At 48.1% G+C, this 22,447-nt stretch overlaps 1 protein-coding gene across 3 annotated transcripts in view; it reads left to right on the top strand.

Moving 5' to 3' along the window:
• Window positions 1–19,333, top strand: part of slc6a20 (solute carrier family 6 member 20) — a 60,459-nt gene extending 41,126 nt beyond the window's left edge. The window contains exons 9-12 of one of the 3 annotated variants that reach the window (XR_013495647.1): window positions 7,664–7,823; window positions 8,528–8,623; window positions 15,038–15,203; window positions 17,229–19,333. Coding sequence is in view for 1 of the 3 variants with exons in the window: in XM_078199698.1 (XP_078055824.1) it covers window positions 7,664–7,823; window positions 15,038–15,203; window positions 17,229–17,366 (464 nt within the window). In the remaining 2 variants the exon portion in view is untranslated. Of the gene's footprint in view, window positions 1–7,663; window positions 7,824–8,527; window positions 8,624–8,721; window positions 8,856–15,037; window positions 15,204–17,228 lie in introns of those variants that run through there. The other 2 variants (XR_013495650.1, XM_078199698.1) reach the window with 2 other exon arrangements.
• Window positions 19,334–22,447: the final 3,114 nt, after the last annotated feature.

Raw genomic sequence — 22,447 nt, 5'->3', positions numbered from 1 at the left:
TGTAGAGTAACAATCCTGGAATGCAGAGCGGGGTGTAGAGTAACAATCCTGGAATGCGGAGCGGGGTGTAGAGTAACAATCCTGGAATGCGGAGCGGGGTGTAGAGTAACAATCCTGGGATGCAGAGCGGGGTGTAGAGTAACAATCCTGGAATGCAGAGCGGGGTGTAGAGTAACAATCCCGGGTGCGGAGCGGGGTGTAGAGTAACAATGCTGGAATGCAGAGCGGGGTGTAGAGTAACAATCCTGGGTGCGGAGCGGGGTGTAGAGTAACAATCCTGGAATGCAGAGCGGGGTGTAGAGTAACAATCCCGGGTGCGGAGCGGGGTGTAGAGTAACAATCCTGGAATGCGGAGCGGGGTGTAGAGTAACAATCCCGGGTGCGGAGCGGGGTGTAGAGTAACAATCCTGGAATGCGGAGCGGGGTGTAGAGTAACAATCCCGGGTGCGGAGCGGGGTGTAGAGTAACAATCCTGGAATGCAGAGCGGGGTGTAGAGTAACAATCCTGGAATGCAGAGCGGGGTGTAGAGTAACAATCCCGGGTGCGGAGCGGGGTGTAGAGTAACAATCCTGGGATGCAGAGCGGGGTGAAGAGTAACAATCCTGGAATGCAGAGCGGGGTGTAGAGTAACAATCCTGGAATGCGGAGCGGGGTGTAGAGTAACAATCCCGGGTGTGGAGCGGGGTGTAGAGTAACAATCCTGGAATGTGGAGCGGGGTGTAGAGTAACAATCCTGGAATGCAGAGCGGGGTGTAGAGTAACAATCCTGGAATGCAGAGCGGGGTGTAGAGTAACAATCCTGGAATGCGGAGCGGGGTGTAGAGTAACAATCCTGGAATGCAGAGCGGGGTGTAGAGTAACAATCCTGGAATGCAGAGCGGGGTGTAGAGTAACAATCCTGGAATGCGGAGCGGGTTGTAGAGTAACAATCCCGGGTGCGGAGCGGGGTGTAGAGTAACAATCCCGGGTGCAGAGCGGGGTGTAGAGTAACAATCCCGGAATGCAGAGCGGGGTGTAGAGTAACAATCCTGGAATGCAGAGCGGGGTGTAGAGTAACAATCCTGGAATGCGGAGCGGGGTGTAGAGTAACAATCCCGGGTGCAGAGCGGGGTGTAGAGTAACAATCCTGGAATGTGGAGCGGGGTGTAGAGTAACAATCCTGGAATGCAGAGCGGGGTGTAGAGTAACAATCCTGGAATGCAGAGCGGGGTGTAGAGTAACAATCCTGGAATGCGGAGCGGGGTGTAGAGTAACAATCCTGGAATGCAGAGCGGGGTGTAGAGTAACAATCCTGGAATGCAGAGCGGGGTGTAGAGTAACAATCCTGGAATGCGGAGCGGGTTGTAGAGTAACAATCCCGGGTGCGGAGCGGGGTGTAGAGTAACAATCCCGGGTGCAGAGCGGGGTGTAGAGTAACAATCCCGGAATGCAGAGCGGGGTGTAGAGTAACAATCCTGGAATGCGGAGCGGGGTGTAGAGTAACAATCCCGGGTGCGGAGCGGGGTGTAGAGTAACAATCCTGGAATGCAGAGCGGGGTGTAGAGTAACAATCCTGGAATGCAGAGCGGGGTGTAGAGTAACAATCCTGGAATGCGGAGCGGGGTGTAGAGTAACAATCCTGGAATGCAGAGCGGGGTGTAGAGTAACAATCCCGGGTGCGGAGCGGGTGTAGAGTAACAATCCCGGGTGCAGAGCGGGGTGTAGAGTAACAATGCTGGAATGCGGAGCGGGGTGTAGAGTAACAATCCCGGAATGCAGAGCGGGGTGTAGAGTAACAATTCCGGAATTTTTTAAAACTAATTTGGGATATTGGCAGCCAGTGTTTTCCTTTGGTTTGTTTTTACAAGCTTGAGTTAGTTCCTTGGGGAGCTTTGCCATAGGTTGAGAGTCAAGATAAGCTGTTATCTGGAATGTGCTGATAGACCTACTGTGATCCAGAAAGGAGATGATAACCTGAATGTTCAGTTGCTATTTTACTGTAATCTTTGCTTATCTTTCTGATTCTGCAATCCTTCCTCCTTGTTTAACATCCCCGGTTCTGACAAGTTATTTAATGAACAGGTTCACGAGTAGGGAACCTGCTCCTGATTAGGCATCCGACAACATGCGATAGGGCTGTGTGTGCGTTAGGGCTGTGTTTGGAGTGGGCAAGAATGTGGTGAAGTTATCCGCTTTGTTAGGGGAGAAAATAGAAAAGCAGAATATATTTTGGGATGGTAAGAGACTGTGAAATGTGTGCATTCAAAGGAACATGTATATCAGATCCCTACATTTCAGAAGGAGGCCATTCGGCCCGTTGAGTCTACACCGACTCTTCAGAAGGACACACTACCTAGGCCCTCCCATCCAATCAGTCCCCGTAAACCCACACATTGATCATGGCCAATCCCCCCTAACCCGCACATCTTTGGAGTGTGGGAGGAAATCGGAGCACCCAGAGGAAACCCACGCAGACACGGGGAGAACGTGCAGACTCCACACAGACAGTGACCCAAGCCGGGAATCGAACCCGGCTCCCTGGCGCTGTGAGGCGGCAGTGCTAACCACTGTGCCACTGATGCTCAGTGAGTATATTTAAGAGAGATTTCTGGGTACTAAGGGAATTAAGGAATGGGGATAGTGCAGGAATTTGGAGCTGAGGTAAATCGGCCAGGATTGAGTTAGAATGGCAGAGCCAGATAAGACCGTTGGACATAGGAGCAGAATTAGGCCCCTCGGCCCATCGAGTCTGCTCCACCATTCAATCATTGCTGATATTTTTCTCATCCCCAATCTCCTGCCGCTTCCCTATAACCCCTGATCCCCTAAGATGGTCTACTCCAGATCCCGTTTCTCATGTATTTAAACCATTTGAATCAATGGAAGAGCAATGAAGGATTTATTTCCCACCCTTTTGTTTGGCTTTTTCTTCCTGCGTTGCTGCAAAGTCTGTTACAACTGTCCCCTGTGGGGTGGTGGTGGATAAGCCAGCAAATTCAGATACCGCACTGACGATTCCGGATTCCCTTTCCCACGCGGATAGAGTAAGGAAAGTCACCATAGCCCCAGGCGACCATTGAGGGGGAGAGCTGACTGGTGGTGATTTAACCTGAGGGTCACCACACCTTGGGCAAGGGGGCAAGGTTGAGAAGGCGGGGCCTTCATGAATAGCCGGTACGGGAATTGAACTGGCGCTGTTGGCATAATTCTGCATCACGAACCAGCCGTACAACCGACTGAGCTAAACATAAAACATAGAACATTACAGCGCAGTACAGGCCCTCCGGCCCTCGATGTTGCACCGACCAGTGAAACCAATCTAAAGCCCATCTAACCTACACTATTCCAATATCATCCATATGTTTATCCAATAACCATTTGAATGCTCTTAATGTTGACGAGTCCACTACTGCTGCAGGCAGGGCATTCCACGCCCTTACTACTCTGAGTAAAGCACCTACCTCTAACATCTGTCCTATATCTATCACCCCTCAATTTAAAGCTATGTCCCCTCATGTTAGCCATCACCATCCGAGGAAAAAGGCTCTCACTATCCACCCTATCTAATACTCTGATCATCTTGTATGCCTCTATTAAGTCACCTCTTAACCTTCTCTCTAACGAAAACAACCTCAAGCCCCTCAGCTTTCCTCATACGATTTTCCCACCATACCAGGCAACATCCTGGTAATTCTCCTCTGCACCCTTTCCAACACTTCCACATCCTTCCTATAATGCAGCGACCAGAACTGTACGCAATACTCCAAGTGCGGCCACACCAGAGTTTTGTACAGTTGCAACATGACCTCCTGGCTCCAAAACTCAATCCCTCTACCAATAAAAGCTAACACACCGTACGCCTTCTTAACAACCCTATCAACCTGGGTGCCAACTTTCAGGGATCTATGCACATGGACACCCAGATCCCTCTGTTCATCCACACTACCAAGTATCTTACCATTAGCCCAGTACTCTGTATTCCTGTTACTCCTTCCAAAGTGAATCACTTCGCACTTTTCCGCATTAAACTCCATTTGCCACCTCTCAGCCCAGCTCTGTAGCTTATCTATGTCCCTCTGTAACCTGCCACTTCCCTCCGCGCTGTCTACAACTCCACTGACTTTAGTGTCATCCGCAAATTTACTAACCCATCCTTCTACGCCCTCATCCAGGTCATTAATAAAAATGACAAACAGCAGTGGCCCTAAAACAGATCCTTGTGGTACACCACTAGTAACTGAACTCCAGGATGAATATTTCCCATCAACCACCACCCTCTGTTTTCTTACAGCTAGCCAATTCCTGATCCAAACCACTAAATCACCCTCAATCCCATGTGTCCGGATTTTCTGCAAAAGCTTACCATGGGGAACCTTATCAAACGCTTTGCTGAAATCCATATACACCACATCAACCCCTTTACCCTCATCCACCTCTTTGGTCACCTTCTCAAAGAACTCAATAAGGTTTGTGAGGCACGACCTACCCTTCACAAAACCATGCTGACTATCCCTAATCAAATTATTCCTTTCCAGATTATTCCAAATTATTCCAATTCCCCAAAGAGCGACCACGGATACACAGCTCCCCTAGCGATGACGGGATTTCTCCTGCGGCGAGTCATGCTGACACTAGGTCGCTCCCAACGCTTAAATGGTCACATCTCCATTCCAGAGTCCGTAATCCGCGAGTAATATCATTAGGTTGCCAACATTCCAGCTCCAACTTCTGAGCTGAGGAAGGAGCATGCTGCTGATGTCAGGTTTTCTCACTTCAGAGTTTTATAGCCTGTTTCTAAAGCACAATGACACAGATGAAAGATATGATAAGATAACAGCCAGTTCCTGATAAGAGGTTGACTTTGGCCTGGTTTATTGGTTAATAAAGTGGGGCTGAGACTGGGAATATTACAATTGTGCAACAAGTGAGGTGTGTGTTATAAGAGGACATTTCAACATAAAGTAACCGTTGCAAACACATCAGAGAGAAGCAGAGTTTCTTGTTAGTGAAAGCTCAGTGTGCCAAAGATTGCAGAGATTTACTGTGTAGATGTTCTCTCAACTGCAGGGCACAATAAAGTGAACCGTTGCCACGGTAACTTGTTAATTTCTACAAAACTCGGATCATAAAAGTGGAAAATCCTGTTTAAGAGCCTTTTTGCTTTTAAAAGCAATATCCCGTGAGAACATGTCAGCCTTTTACTGCTCTCTTTCTTTACAGCCCCTCCCTATCCCTGTAACCTCCTCCAGCCCACAACCCTCCGAGATCTCTGCGTCTACCTCCGGTCTCCTCACTACCCCCAGTTTTCACGACCCAACCATTGGGTGGCCGTGTCCTCAGCTGTCTGGATTCTAAGCTCTGGAATTCCCTCCCTAAAACCTCTCTTAATCGCTCCTTGAAACCTCTTTTGACTGAGCTTTAGGCTACCTGTGATCGTGCTGCCTTGTGAGGTGCAGAGTCCAGTTTTGTCTGATAGCATCTCTGTGAAAAAACCTTGGGATGTTTTATTGCATTAAAGGCGCCAATTGTAAGCAATTTACAAATGGATGTGGACAGGTCAGGGGAGTGGGCCAAAATGTGGCAGATGGAGTTTAACGTGGATAAGTGTGAGGTTTTTGTCGGGAAAATAGAAGACTTCTTTTCTAAATGGAGATAAACTGCAGGGTGCTTTGGTACAGAGGGATCTGGGTGTCCTCGTGCATGAGTCACAGAAAGCTAGTGTGCAGGTACAGCAGGTAATAAGGAAAGCAAATGGAATTTATTGCTAAAGGAATAGAGGATAATGTAGGAATAGAGAAGGCTGTGGAGGCCAGGTCATTGAGTATATTCAAGACAGAGATAGGCTCTTGGTTGGTAACGGGATTAAAGGTTACCGGGAAAGAAGTGGGAGAATGGGGTTGGGAAACATATCAGCCATGATTGAATGGCGGAGCAGACTCGATGGGCCGAATGGCCTAATTCTGCTCCTATATCTTATGATCTTATAAAAGTAAGGAAGTGTTGCTGCAGCCGTATACGGCATGAAGGGTGGCGCAGTGGTTAACACTGCTGCCTTACAGCGCCAGGGACCCGGGTTCAATTCCGGCCTTGGCTCACTGTCAGCGTGGCTTTCCTCCCGCAGTCCAAAGGTGTGAGGGTTAGGTTGATTGGCCGTGCTAAATTGTATGGGGATTAGCAGGGTAAATGTATGGGGTTATGAAAATAGGGCCTGGGTGGGATTGTGGTCGGTGCAGACTCGATGGGCCGAATGGCCTCCTTCCACACTGTAGGGATTCTATGATAATCAGTGATGCGTGAGACCTGGAGTACTGTGCACAGCTTTGGTCACCCTACTTGAGGGATTTAGTTGCATTTGGAGGCGGTTCAGAGGAGGTTCACTAGATTGATTCCAGAGATGAGAGGTTTGCCTTATGAAGGGAGATTGAGTAGTTCAGGCCTATATTAGAATCATAGAATCATAGAAACCCTACAGTACAGAAAGAGGCCATTCGGCCCATCGAGTCTGCACCGACCACAATCTCACCCAGGCCCTACCCCCATATCCCAACATATTTTACCCGCTAATCCCTCTAATCTACACATCTCAGGACACTAAGGGGCAATTTTAGCATGGCCAATCAACCTAACCCGCACATCTTTGGACTGTGGGAGGAAACCGGAGCACCCGGAGGAAACCCATGCAGACACAAGGAGAATGTGCAAACTCCACACAGACAGTGACCCAAGCCGGGAATCGAACCCAGGACCCCGGAGCTGTGAAGCAGCAGTGCTAACCACTGTGCTACCGTGCCGCCCCTATATTCTCGAGTTTAGAAGAATTAGAGGAGATCGAATTGAGGTAAATAAGATGCTAAAAGATATTGACAAAGTAGATGTGGAGAGAATGTTTCCTCTTGTGGGGCAATCTAGAACAAGAGGTCATAATTTTAGGAAAAGGGATGGCAGATTGAAAACAGAGCTGAGGAGGAATGACTTCTCTCAAAGGGTGGTGACTTTGTGGAATCCACATCCCCAGAGTGTGGTGGATGCTGGGACATTAAGGAGGAGAGAGACAGATTAATTAATAATGGGTTGAAGGGTTGTGATGAACGGGCAGGAAAGTAGAGTTGAGGCCGAGATGAAATCAGCCACGACCATATTAAATGGCGGAGCAGGCTCGAGGGGCTGAATTACTGCTCCTAGTTCTTTGTAGATATAACTTGGTGGAGCAAAGTCTCTGATTATAGGGATTCTCTATGAGGACTTCCTAATGAGCGTAGGTCCATCACACAAAGCTGGCCCAAAGCGCCTTCCAGATAATGGCGTATGGATCAGGATGGGTCCTGGGACGAGGAACTTCAGAAGAGGGGGCTGAGAGGAGATTTGATAGAGATGTTCAAAATCATGAGGGGGTCCGCACGGAGTAGAAGGGGAGAAACTTCCCACTCCGGAGAGAATCGAACACAAGAGTGCGCCAGTTGTAAATAATTGGCAAAAGAAGTGAACGTGACATGGGGAACCCGGCGATGGGAAGAGTGATGAGCTGTTTCATTGAATCGTTTCATTTTTATAACTTTGTACAGATAATTGTTGGTGAAGAGAGGATGTTCCATGCGGTCTTGCAATGGATTAGACTAAATGCCAGTTATAATGAGGCTTGTTGTGATTACAATGCACTGAAGTCAGTATTTCTTTCTCTCACAGGAATCGTGTGCCTTGTAGCTTGCGCTATTGGACTGGTTTTCAACATTGGATCAGGAAATTATTGGTTTTCTATATTCAATGACTATGCAGCGACTTTGGCCCTCCTGATAATCGTCCTGATTGAAGTCGTTGGTATCTGCTACATCTACGGGATCAGGAAGTGAGTGAATTAAGTTTCTTTAGACCATGACCTTTCACTGCCCCTACCCCCACCCTCACCCCCATCTTCTCAAATCTCAGTGAAATGGGATCGAGCGGCTGGAGATTTGGGGCAATTGTTCCAGTTTCAGGCTCTACGGACAGGGATCCACGGTTCACTCTGCCTCCCAAAGACTGGGAGACTGTCCCTGTCTCACTGAGAGAGCTTCTCAGGCAGTGGCCCCCACTCCTCCCCCGGCCCCCACCTCCCGGGGGTGTCCTGTGCCCGTCATCAGTTGAGAAGATGGGGCAGGTGACGCTTTCAAATCCCGAGAGACAGATGTTTCTCTGCGACCTCTGTCCACAAACGAAACTGAACCAAAGTTCATGATCACGTCATTATCATGCAGGGGTGAAGTGCTAAATATATTTTAGCGCTCACAGTCCTCCAGATATAATAAAATGTTACAGAATAAAATCAGAAAACGGTTGGGGCACAGAAGGAGGCCATTCGGCCCCACCCTCGTGTCTGTGTCACCCCATTACAAGAGCCAATCCCAATCCCTGCACGCACCCGCTTCCCATCCCTGTGATATTTTCCCGTCAAATATTTATCCAACTTCCTGTTGAAAGCCCATGCCGTGTGCATATGATGAAGCCCTTACTTCGTATGTGGAATTAATAAACGGTTTTTTCCCTTTTCATAACTATTATTTCATAACATAGGTCATGATGAGTCGCAGTTTAGCTCCCTTCCTGTTGATAAGAAGGCTTCCAGTCTTTCTTTGATCTTTTAAAGGAATGAAGGATCACTGCACTAAGGTATTCCGTTTATTTCCCGGCCCTGCCTTGCGAAAGATTTTTTTAAAAAAAAATATCAGAAGTTTAGCTTGTGGAAAACTACTGCCTGTGTGTTACAGGGCCCTTTGTTAGAGATCTGCTTGGCACTCTGCCAAGCTGTAGCCTCCTGCCAAGAATCCAGAAGGTGGAGTTTAATTTTAATGCTGACAGAATTCATACAAGTCTCAGCGCCAGGATGAGAGTCCAGAGCGGGGTAGGACATGTCAGCAAAATGCACGCGCACAACTCCTGGATTTCCGTCACCAGAACAGGGTGAACTTGAAATACTCAGCAGGCCTGAGAGAGAGAGAGAGAAAAACGGTGCAGGGGGGGAAGAGGGGGGTGGGGAATGTCATTCCCCGCACCCCCCTAACCCCCGTCCCTCCCACACCGGCGGGACAGGCCGCACAATACGCTTTAGCCTCCGTGGACAGTCTCTGCCGCCGGACGACGCGCCACGGGGCGTTGGGGGGGGGGGGGGGGGCGGGTGTAAAATCCCGGCCGGAAGCTAAACTTGCGCCAAATATGTCCCCTCCCCCACCCCCCACCTCGGAACAGAGCCCGGAAAAGCAGACCTCTGAAGAAGAGTCGGAAGGGGCTGGGAACGTTAACTCCTGTCCCTCTCTCCACAGACGCTGCCAGACCTGCTGAGTGTTTCCAGAACTTTCCGTTGTTATTTCAGATTTCCAGTATCTGCGGTATTTTGGTTTTACACTCGCCCCGTGTAAAAGCTGCCCCGGGGCATTTTGTAAAAGTCTTTATGAAAAGGGCTCCTCCCTTCAGTCCCGAGGGCCACAGATAATATCACAAAAGCTCTGCTAAATAATTTCATGGCGTGAATTCCATGTCGGGATGGTGTGGGTGAAGACTCCAAAAAGTAAATAATTAACCAATTCAAACCTGCCCACCACCTGCACCCACGTCTCTCAAATCACCCCGTGGGAGCTGTTAGTTTTCTTTCTATTTCTTTCTAATTTCTCAGGGCGGGGAACAGCAATCCTTTGTCGTTTTACTCGGGAGGCACGGGTGAAGTGACTACTTCATTCCCGCAGGACAGAAGGTTTATTGGCGACTCCTCCACTATACATTCCCCACTCTCTCTCATGGTCTCCCCCACACTCCTAGCTTCCCCTCCAAGTCACTCGCCACCCTGACTTGGAAATATGTCCCCGTTTCTTTGCTGTCGCTGGAGTCAAAATCCTGGAATTCCCTCCCTAACAGCACTGTGGGTGTACCTACACCACAGGGACTGCAGCGAATTCGAGAAGGCAGCTCACCATCACCTTCTCAGGGCGATTAGAAACGGATAATAAATGCTGGCCTAGCCAGCGACACCCACATCCCGTAAATGAATCTGTTTTTTTTTAAGGTGTATTCATTAAAGAGCCAACAGGGGATGGGGTGAGCCTAGTTCTCCAACAGGAACGCTTTGGGAAAAGTGGCCACCAACAACATCTCACTGAGGAGTGGATAGTGGAGGCTCTTGGGGAAATCTCCCAATTCCTGTTCTTGCTGAGCTCCCCCTTATCCAATCTCTCCCCCGCTCCTCGTTACCCTCGACTCCTTTCTTCCCGACCCTTCTCTTTTTCCCTTATGAGGATAGGTTGAGGGAGCTTGGTCTCTTCTCCCTGGAGAGACGAAGGATGAGAGGTGACCTGATAGAAGTTTACAAGATGTTGAGAGGTCTGGATAGGGTAGACTCTCAGAGGCTATTTCCAAGGGCTGAAATGGTTGCTACGAGAGGACACAGGTTTAAGGTGCTGGGGGGTAGGTACAGAGGAGATGTCAGGGGTAAGTTTTTCACTCAGAGGGTGGTGGGTGAGTGGAATCGGCTGACGTCGGTGGTGGAGGAGGCAAACTCGTTGGGGTCTTTTAAGAGACTTCTGGATGAGTACATGGGATTTAATGGGATTGAGGGCTATAGATAGGCCTAGAGGTGGGGATGTGATCGGCGCAACTTGTGGGCCGAAGGGCCTGTTTGTGCTGTGGCTTTCTATGTTCTATGTTCTATCTGCCCGTCTCCATCTCTTCCTTCCTCTCATTCCTCCCCTCCTGTCTTTTCCTCTCTCCCCACGCCCGTCACCTTCCTTTCCCTTCCTATTTGCTGTCCCCTCTAATATGATCCTGACTTCCCACCCCTCGTAACCCTCCTTCCTCTTTCTCGCTCTCTCTCCATTTGACCCCCGCCACTTTCTTTCCACTCCACTCCCCTGATCGCAGTTCTCATCTGCTCTCCTCGGTAGAATAACTCCAGGAGTCAGTTGTAAGTGCTTTATTGCGCAAAGTAAAGCAAAAACCACAAGCCTGTGGTGAACACAAAAAGGTCCCAACCCGACAGTGGAATAATGGACCCGCTCAGGGGCCTGCTTTATACAGGGGTATACGAGCGCCACCTTGTGAGTTAATTAGCAATTCCCAGGGAGCTTGTATTCAATGACTCCGACAGGAAGGTCAATCAGTGATTCCCCATGCAAGTCCTGGCGGTTATGACACTTGGCCTCCTCCCTATCTCCTCCTATCTCCTCCCAGGGAGGTGATGGCCTAGTGGTATTATCGCTAGACTATTAATCCAGAAACTCAGCTAATGTTCTGGGGACCTGGGTTTGAATCCCGCCACAGCAGCTGGTGGAACTTGAATTCAATAAAAATATCTGGAATTAAGAATCTACTGATGACCATGAAACCATTGTCGATTGTCGGAAAAAATCCCATCTGGTTCACTAATGTCCTTTAGGGAAGGAAATCTGCTGTCCTTACCTGGTCTGGCCTACATGTGACTCCAGAGCCACAGCAATGTGGTTGACTCTCGACTGTCCTCGGGCAACTAGAGATGGGTAATAAATGCAGGCCAGCCAGCGACGCCCATGTCCCAGGAATGAATTTTTTAAAAATCTCTTCTCACCCTCCCCTGTCTCTCCTCCATTCTCTCTCTCTCTCTCTCTGCTGTGAAAGCATCCTTACTCCTGATAGGGGGTGGGGTCAGCTTGGGAAACCTGAAGACTCCAGGATTGTATTGGTGGCTGTGTGTTGGGGAGAGATGGATATGAATTTGTTTTTTTTATAAAAACCCACGTACTGGAAACATGAAATAAAAATGGAGAAGTTTGAAAATGTGCAGAGGTTCTAACAGCCTGGAAAAACCTCTTAACCCAGAGAACGGGTTGAATGTGGAGCTCACTACCGCAAGTAGTCAAATCCCACTGCGCATGAGAAAGGGGAAAAAGGCTTGCATTTATATAGCACCTTTCACAGCCACCGGGGACACCTCCAAGCACTTTACAGCCATTGAAGTACATCTTGCAGTGTAGTCACTGCTGTAATGTAGGAAACACAGCAGCCAATTTGTGCACAGCAAGATCCCACAATCAGCATTGTAATAAGGACCATGTTTCTTGTGATGTTGATTTGAGGGATAAAGGTCATCGGGGAGACCTCCCCACTCCTCCTTGTGCATTGAGATCTTCCTTTTACACCCACCCAAGAAGGCAGCCGGGGCCTTGGTATCACATCTCACTTGACAATCAGTGCCTCTGACAGTGTAGCACTCCCTCAGGGCTGGAATGGAATGGCAGCCTTATTTGCACTCAAGCCCTGGAATGATTCGGAGTCAAGTGTGCTATCTACCGAGCCGCGACTGACGCAGACTGAAGGATGGGTTGATTCGGGGGGGGGGGGCAGCGAGGTGGGTGGAAGGACAGAAATTGGGGAGGTTGCCCAAGTGTCTCTGCGACTGGCTCCATAACCCTGGTGCCCACTCTGACCCACACGTTCCAAACGAAGCCTTGGAGATTCCCATCGTTGGGGTGAACCAGGTTTATCTCCAGATTTGCCCCTCAGAACGGAATGCATAAAAGATGGCTGTTGCTGTGATGACCTTGTGAGACCGGATAGGCGAACGTTTGGTCGGATGGGGGTAAGGTGGTCCACACCGCCGGGGGCAACAGAGAAATCGCAAAAACAAGAATACTGATTCTCGTCCCAGGCAGGGGTTTGTGGGTGAACTGGCCAGTCGCAGGGACAAGAGCCGGACAGATGCGAAAACCAGTCATTGATGTGAGAAAAGCAAATGGCGAACAGAAAGCTGCAGCTCTGGGGAAAACTGAAATGAAACCAGAAAATGAGGGAGACTCACAGAGAAAGGGTTAAGTTCAAACCCTTCTTTTGGGTAAATTAAATGGACTAAATTAAACAAACTCGAGGATAAATAAAATCATAGAATCCCTACAGTGCAAAAGGAGGCCATTCGGCCCATCGAGTCTGCACCGACCACAATCCCACCCAGGCCCTACCCCCGAAACCCCACCCATTCACCCCACTAACCCCCCCAACACTAAGGGAGAATTTAGCACGGCCAATCAGCCTAACTCGCACATCTTTGGAGTGTGGGAGGAAACCGGAGCACCCGGAGGAAACCCACGCAGACACGGGGAGAATGTGCAAACTCCACACAGACAGTGATCTGAGGCCGGAATTGAACCTGGGTCCCTGGCGCTGTGAGGCAGCAGTGCTAACCACAGTGCCACCATGCCACCCACCATAAAGCAAGGGCAGCACCCCGCCCCGCCCCCCCCAAAAAGAAGGGAACTGCCCGAAACAAAAGACAAAGCAGAAAGGAAGCTTAAAACACTAAATCAAAATGTGATGAAAGGGGTGAATAATGCACCCCAATCCCTGCGGTGCCCAATGGGCACGGAAGGCCTCGAAGGATAAGGTCACAGCCAGGTCATAAGCTCCTGAATTGTGACTTGATGAAGGATTTCCACCCAAAGTGTCCAGTCAGGCTCCCATCCCCTGCTGTTGATAGTCCTGTCAAGTGTTTACCCCTCACTGTCACTCCCAGTAAAACGGGGAGGGGGAATAATCACGGTTAGAGATTGCTGCGGTTAAAACTGAGACCATGTGGTTCGTCCGCTCTCACCACGCCTTTAGGGAGGTCACTGGCATCGTCTTGCTCCTTCTTCTGTCTTTATTCCAGTCTCCCTCAATCCACGTCTCAATGTTATCCACCCATCTGATTTTTCTTCCCCCTCTTCTGTTTCTCACCCTCAGTTTCTCCTTCAGTTGTTGCCGGGACCAAGGCTGTCGGCTCTTCATTTCCAATCTCTGTACTCGGCTACCGCTCTCTCTCTCTCTCTCTCTAACTATACTTAGCAACCCTTTTGATTCCCGAACTTCCGCTGCTGATCGAACCCACTCCTTTTGTCTTTCCATCCATCCCATTAATCCAAGTCTCCTCCTCCATTCCCACATTTCAAAAACTATTCTCTTTTCTCTCGTCCTTCAGAATCCATCTCCAGCATCCATCGAGTGTGACGCTCCACACTGGACTAGACGAGATGGACAGATTTAGTTTAAACAAACGTTCTGCCCTTTAGCATAGATGTTAACTGCTGTGGAAGCGTGGTACTCGATGACATTCAGTGATATAAAAACCCATCATTACCTGTGGCACTTCGAGATATTTCATGGCCCCTGCGTTCAGGGTACTAAAGTTAAAGCTTATTTATTAGTCACAAGTAAGGCTTACATTAACACTACAATGGAGTTACTGTGAAATTCTCCTAGTCACCACACTCCAGCACCTGTTCAGGTCAATCCACCTAACCAGCACATCATTCGGACTGTGGGAGGAAACCGGAGCACCCGGAGGAAACCCACGCAGACAACGTGCAAACTCCACACAGACAGTGACCCAAGCCGGGATTCGAACCCAGATCCCTGGCGCTGTGAGGCAGCAGTGCTAACCACTGTGCCACTCCTCCACACCAGACTTACTTCATGTGAGATTATCACCTCAACTTTAGTCAGAAGGTTGTGGGTTTAGGTCAGACGCAGGCTGTGTCGGTGGAAGGCTGCAGCGACAGGCAGATCCAGTGACCCAAGATCTGACCCTGAATCTGTCAAGAGTGTGTGGACATCAACAGGGACTCCAAGGTCCCCACTCTAACAGACTAAACACATTATCTAGGCCCACACTCCCAGTGCCAGTTTCAGAGTCTGCTGCATTGTTGTCTTTCTCGTGAGATGTTGAAAGGAGGCCTGCCTGGTGCCTGGAGCGATTTGAGGGACACACACACCCTGCCACCAGCCATAATCTGAAAGAGGAGCTGGGCATTTATGTCCGGTTTTCTGGTCATTATTTCCCCTTCGGTCAATATCAGTCATACAGAATCCCCGGGCCGTTATCGCATTGCTGTTTGTGGGAGCTTGCTGTGCACAAATCAGCTGCCGCGTTTCCTTCCATTGGCCGCAAGGTGTTCAGAGCTCCTGGGGACGTGAAAGATGCTACGTAAATGCAGGCCTTTCCCTTCCATAATTAATCCCTGCTGTGAACTTTTAACGATGTTTATCTGTGCTTGTGTGGCTGTAACTAATCAGGAAAAGTATGTCTTGCAGATTCCGGAGAGATATTGAAAAGATGATGGGAAGCAAACCAAACTGGTATTGGGTGATCACCTGGGTTTTCATAAGCCCGATTTTAATCATAAGCCTGGTGATTTTTTACATTGTTGACTACAGCATGACGGGAACGCTGACGTACACTGCGTGGAATGCAGCCGAGGTATATGCTTCATCTGGTTTACTTTAAGCTGTGCCCACTTCTGAGCCTTTAATATCACTTGGGGATTGAGTACATTTGGGCGATTGAAGGTTGCGGGCACAGTAGTGGCCGATTCTGGCGCAGGGTGGTAGCATTTGGCTTCTGGCTGATGCTTTCTTGTCGAGTGAGTGCAAAGGAAAATTTTGGGGATTCTCCGCAGAGACGGAGGGAAAATCCGGGAAGGGTTCAGTGCATCCACGGCCCAGGGAACTCGAGAGTAATAGCTGTAGAAATCTAGGTACACACCATACCCCTTTGTGCTCTTGGCCAAGGAATGTGGTGTGATGTGGACTAGGATGATCTCGCAGGCCGTTGTTCCATCAAAGTTAGTTGAATGGACCATTAAGACGCAGAGGTTCCTTAAGCAGTATCTTCCAAACCCATGACCAGTTCCATCTAGGGGGACAAGGGCAGCAGATACATGGGAAACACCACCACCTGGAGGTTCGCCTCCAAGCCACTCACCAACCTGACTTGGAAATATATCACCGTTCCTGCACTGCCGCTGGGCCAAAATCCGGGAACTCCCTCCTGAATAGCACGGTGGGTGTACCTACACCACAGGGACTGCAGTGATTCAAGAAGGCAGCTCACCACCACCTTCTCAAGGGCAGTTAGGGATGGGCAATAAATGCTGGCCAGCCAGCGACGTCCACATCCTGTAAATAAATAAAATAAATCAGTGTAGCGAGGAATAATCCATGCACAATCTCAGTGTAGATTACAATGGATTTCCCAATCTGTCAGTTATATAGAGGTTATATTTACTGGGGTGAGGGCTGTCAGTGTTCGAGATCCCTGGGGCACACTCCTGATTTCCCAATGAAGACCCCACCACCGGGGGTGTGAACAATTTGGATAACCTTCTGTTTAGTATAGCGTTAAGCATTCCCAATCAGAATACCAGCCCAGCCGAGATGGGCCGAATGGCCTGTCTCTGTGTAAATGCGATGTGATGCCATGAAGCTTAGAGAGAGTTGGGCAGCCAGATATTCACCCCCCAAGAATATTTGGGCAGAACGAGGCCTTTGATGAGTGGATGTGTTTAAAGAAGGGCGCGTATCATCAAAGTGTCCACAGGGAAGCAGAGCGTCAATTCTGTGAGGTTCTGGGTGGCATGGTTATCTGGCCATACTGTCCCGGGAGGAGCACACTCGACCTTTATGGCACGGATCATTCCCAGCAGGCATGGAATTTTGACCAGGCCAGAGTATGGTCAGAAGTTACCAGGCAACTGGCGAGTGTTTCTGCAGAGCTGGCAGATTTATCTGCTTTGGCATCAGAGAACAAGGCAGCATCGAGATAGGGCCATCTGTTTTATATGTCTACAGAGAACCCTGCCCCACACTCCACCCTGCATCCCCCATCAAATCTTCTCCACAAAATGGCTGCCACTCCCTGTATCTACAGACTGTGAGTAGCAACGGGCAGAAGATCTCGCCTCATTAGACTGAGTTCACGCTTTGAGATTCCGACCTCATTGTTACCTTCAGTGATGAAAATGGTGCCAGTCACGTTTGGCTGTCCTCTTGTCCTTGTGGATAAGATTAGCAGCAACCGAGATAGAGGCCTCCACGAGTTTGGTAACTGGAGAGGACCACCGAGGTCTTAAAGCAGCGTTTTGTTTACTGCCTGGGCAAGGGCTCTGCAACCTTCCTCTTCCCTTTGTGTGCCAGGTGTGTGTATGCTGTGCCCTGGACCTTTACTGGGGGCTGCAATCTGGGCGTTCCCCCAGAGAATTTCCTGCAATGCACCGCTCCCTGGCGGGAGATGATGTTCAAACGGGCTGTGAGTGTGGAACTGGCTCTGTAGCTTCCGATCGGGCAGAGCAGTCACGTGGGGTTAACTCTGTGTCTGCACAATATGGTGTGATCAAATGGCCAACAGATTAGCCACAATGCATGATCCTGCTCCATTGTAGTGCTCACTGTGCGATATCATCTGGACACTATTTTTAGGCCTTTGCTGTAACCTTGTATCTTCCAGGGGCGATCCGTGAAGTTGGAATATCCGCCTTATGCCTTGGCTGTGATTGGACTGCTGGTGGCCAGTTCCACTGCGTGTATTCCTTTGGCGGCAATCTTAGTATTCATCAAGAAGAAGTTCAAGAGAGAGAAATACTAGGTTTAAAATGCTGATTTAGGTGTCCCAAAATAACATACTTTAGAAGCATTCCTTCTAGGCTCCTTGACAGATATCCCAATATTTTTTTTTAATGCACACTATTTTGAATTTTTTTTATACAGCATATGTTCAAGAAGGTATGAAGGATGCAAATTCTGAAGAAGGACGGCATTTTTTTATAAAAAGAATGGTAATTAAAGCATTACCCTTAAATCATCAATAAAATTTCGAACAGTCCCCATTCCCTACCCCTGTTCACACGTAGTAGAGACACTCTCTGTTAGACAAATAGAACCAACCATTTGTCATTACCCTAGGAGTTAGTCACATAGGCGCCACTGTGTGTTGCCTACTTTGGGCGGTTCAGTATATCCACATCCCACTGGTTCTCCTGTTTTTACCTTGATTAGCTCTGGTGATTTCAGACAAAGTTGGGGCTTTAGTCAGTTGTTTGCACCTTGTTCAAGTACAGTAACTTTGGTGATGTGACACTTTGCATTGCTAATGATTTGCAACTTGCACCATTTGCAGCTCCTCAGCACCTGAAGCAGTCTGTGTCTGTATGCAGCGAGGCCTGGACAACCTTCGGGCCTGGCCTGACAGGTTGCATGTTAACGGTCACACCATGGGAGCCAGGTAATGACCATTTCCAAGAGAGATTTGAACCATCTCCCCTTGACATTCAATGGCATTACCACCACTGAATCGCCCACCATCAATATCCTGGATGTTACCATTGACCAGAAACTGATCTGGACCAGCCATATAAATACTGCGGCTACCAGAGCAGATCAATCCTGTGACGAGTAACTCCCCTCCTGCCTCTCCAGAGCCTGTCCACCATCTACAAGACATAAGTCAGGAGTGTGATGGAACACTCTCCACTTGTCTGGATGAGTCCAGCTCCAACAACACTCAAGAAGCTCGACACCATCCAGGACAAAGCAGCCCCTTTGATTGGCACCCCATCCACTCCCTCCACCACCAATGCAAAGTGGCAGCAGTGTGTACCATCTATAAGATGCCCTGAGGCAACTCCTTCAACGGCACCTTCCAAACCCGCGACCTCTATGACCTAGAAGGACAAGGACAAGACACATGGGAACGCAAATTCCCCTCCAAGCCTCTCACCATTCTGACTTGGAAGTAAATTGCCGTTACTTCATTGTCGCTGGGTCAAAATCCTGAGACTCACCAACAGCACTGTGGGTGTACCTACATCACGCAGACTGCAACAGTTCAGAAAGGCAACTCACCACCACCTTCTCAAGGGCAACGAGGCTGCGCTATAAATGGTGACCTTGCCAGTGACCTTCCCAAACTGAGAACAAATTCAAAAATTGAGGTGCAGTGGCTATCGTTCTTGCGATGCAGTTGCTCCGTGGAGTTTTCGGGCATCAGAATCAAGTCGGTATTTTTTTTTTTGTAAATGCCTTGGTTAAGTTTGACCAAGTTTGATATGATGTTTCAATGCTGAAACCTATTTTTAACATCAGTGTTCCTGCCATACGTGGTGGGGACTGTACTATTGTTGGAATTCCAACTCATCCAAGCAGAAAGTTGACACTGACCCAAGTGTCATTGGCCATTGAGAAAGGACTCAAAAGACAGCAGTGTATTTTGTTGCCTTTCACTCTGGTTCCCCAAGCCAACTAAAACAGGGAGCCCAATGTGCAAAGCCCCCTTAAGTTTGCATAATAACACACTGATGCATGTGCTTAACAAGAGGGCCTCCGAATTAAAGAATATAATATACTGTAAATAGAACTGTTAATAACTGGAAAAATCTATGCATCAATCCTTTGCAATTTGTAATATCTTTTTACTTATATCATTGGTTGTCTCCAAAGTGGCAATGGCATTTAAATGGATTTATTTTAATATATTTTGGAAATTCTGTATGTCGTTGTGAGATGGAATGTGTAAACTTATAGAAGTAAAGCACCTCCTCCATGGGGAAAATGCAAGCTCTGGTACGACATTGTCGAACTACGTGTTGTGATTTTGATAGTAGAGCTTTAGCCGTGGTCATTTCACTAGCGCCAGGATAGTGGATGCGTCGAAAGGCCACTGGATTTCGGCCACCACTCACCAATCGGCAAATCGAACCAGACATTTCACTCTGGGCTTTGTCCAAGTTGAATCCCGGGAGACGGACATTCCCTGAGCCCGGCTGGCCCACGTTTGTCAAAGCCCGCCGTGCCAGAGTAGGAAAATCGGGTTTTCACCCGCACGGACAAGAAAGTTGGATTCGGCAGCCGGGGAAAGATCAGGAGCCACCGAACGGGATGCGACCCGGCGTCAAAGCAACTCCGGAAAGACCGGGAGATGTGCAAAAACCTTCCACTCACCTGTGTACGGGTGTGTGTGTGAATTGAAATTCCGAACACAGAATAGGGTGGCCAACGTACAAAATAAAATAAGGGATACTGTGACCACGGGGGGTGGGGGGATAACCATAAAGGTAAGCGGGGGGAGGGGAATGTTTCTGTTGATGATAAAAGCTCGGTGTTGGTCGCTGCCAACTAACTCCGCATTATACACACACACAAAAACACAGGTAAAGCCCAGCTTTAGTCACCTAGAGGCAACCAAAGGGGGTTGCACAGGGTAACTGACCACCGATTCCAGCCATCAGCGTGAGTTAGTTGAATTCTCAGTCACACATCAGGCCCCAGGAGAACATGAAGCAATCGGGCAGAATCCCAGTGAAATATATTGTTACTTAAATAGAATAGCTTAAGCTATATTTAAAACCTTATTGGAATACTCTAGAAGGATAAGAATGTGCCTGGTACTCAGAGATTGTGAATGAATAAATAACAACGACTATTTATACAATTGCGTTCACCTCCTTTGAAGAGATTGGCTGAGTGCTTTCTATTTTTAACAAACCATGATTAACGTTTCTATTGATTCTGAGGTTATACAAGAGAGAATCAATGCCATGAATGTTCCTCCCACCCAACCCTTTAGATATTAGTTAAGGTGCGATTCTTTATTTCTTCAGGAGAGCAGAGTGGTATGTTACAAATTGGGATGAGATTATTTGACCTGATTGTAGACCGTGCTGTAACATGTCACAAAATGGCTTCTGCAGTTTTGACACATTCCTTATAACACCGGACACATTTACAACTGGGCCCATCATCCAAATTCTGGTTGTGGCCATTGGAATCTGTGCAAAATGGCTGCGTCTCAAATCAAAATGTGCGTGCAAGAATCCTTCACAAATCTTGTCCAATGAAGACAAATGCTCAAGAGTCGTAACAATCAGTAATTCTCCGCTAGGATTCAAAGATCTAATCGGTGTATATGATCTCACGTTAGTTAAACATACCAGGAGTGGCAGAGGTTACTGAGCATGTGTATAATAAACATTCAGGACCTATGAACTCTTGGCAACTAAAGTAGTTATTCAGGTAACAAAACTGAGTGCAGAAAATGTTCTCATTCCTCTTTCCCCTCTCACCTCCCAGAATAGATTTTCTAATCGAATGTTAACCTATTGTGTATCCTTATTGTGTATCTATTAATAATTGTTAATATTTAGAATGGTAAATAGTCTTTTTTAACTTCACCTTTTAACTCGGTTATGCTATTTTGCAAACAAGCATAGCCAGTTGAAATGCACACTTGCACAGGATTAAGGATCATATTATAGATCAAAAAACACAAGAACCTGTAACAGAATATTTGCAATGGTCCCCAGTAATTACAAACACCTGTTCAAGAGTCAGAATTTAGGGATGTCTGAATCCACATGCACGCACAGCTACAGAATCATAGAATGGTTACAGAACAGGAGCAGGCCATTCAGCCCATTGGGTAGGTTCTAGCTCTGCAAGAGTAGCTTAGTTTGTCCCACATAACTTCCCCCCACCTCCAAACAAGGTCCTCCTGCAATATATTTTGTTTGAGGAACTTAGCCAATTCTCTTTTGAAAGCCACAATTGAATCTGCCTCCAATACCCCTTCAGGCAAGTGCATTCCCGATCCTAACCACTCGCTGTTACGTGCAAGAGATTTTTCCCATGTCAACCCTGACTCTGTTTCTAATCACTTGCTGGTTTGGGTTGGGGGGGGGGCGGTTACCAGCAGACTGCATGTGAGGCAAAAGGCCTCAAGTTAAGTCCTGAAGTTAAAGTTTCAGCAGAAACCCTTGAGGAGAACTTCAAATGTGAACAACCCGAGCACGGGAGTTTCTGTGTTGGAAGTTAAGCAATAGAGAATTCAAACCTTTCACACTTTATCAATATAGTGTTCTTGTGTAATTCCTTTGGGCCATCCTAGACACTGGTTATTCTTTCCCCGAGGTAACAGACCGCCCCCCCCACCAAAAAAACTCAACATGTCATATTTGTGCAAAATTATTGTATCTTGTCCAATCAACAGATTTAAATAAAACGCTATCTTCTTTGGGCTGGACCTGTTCATTTTTATTTAAATTGCAGTCTTGTTTTCTGTCCTTCTGGGGAGTTATCGGGTGGCACGGTGGTTAGCCTGCTGCCTCACAGCTCCAGGGACTCGGCTTCGATTTCCGGCTTGGGCGGAGCCTGCACGTTCTCCCCGTGTCTGCGTGGGTTTCCTCCGGGCGCTCCAGTTTCCTCCCACAGTCCGAAAGACGTGCTGGTTAGGTGTATTGGCCATGCTGAATTCTCCCTCAGTGTATCCGAACAGGCGTCGGAGTGTGGCGACTAGGGGATTTTCACAGTAACTTCATTGCAGTGTTAATGTAAGCCTGCTTGTGACACTAATGAATAAACATTTAAGTTTGACCAGGCTCCATCTAGTGGTAGCTGATTGCTCAGCAACTAAGGGAAGCAAATTTGTGTTTAAGAACATAATAGCAGGAGTAGGCCATCGAGCCCCTCGAGCCTGCCCCGCCATTCAATAAGATCATAGCTGATCTGATAGTGGTTTAGTTCCACTTACCCGCCCATTCCCCATAACCCCTAATTCCCTTATTGATCAGAAATCTATCTACCTGTGACTTAAACATATTTAACGAGGTAGCCTCCACTGCTTCAATGGGCAAAGAATCACTACCCTCTGAGAGAAGAAGTTCCTCCTCAACTCTG

Source organism: Mustelus asterias, chromosome 2 (assembly GCF_964213995.1).
Source record: "Mustelus asterias chromosome 2, sMusAst1.hap1.1, whole genome shotgun sequence".
Classification (NCBI taxonomy): domain Eukaryota; kingdom Metazoa; phylum Chordata; class Chondrichthyes; order Carcharhiniformes; family Triakidae; genus Mustelus; species Mustelus asterias.
Note: the sequence above shows the minus strand (reverse complement) of the source record. Positions and strands in the feature narration are given on the sequence as shown.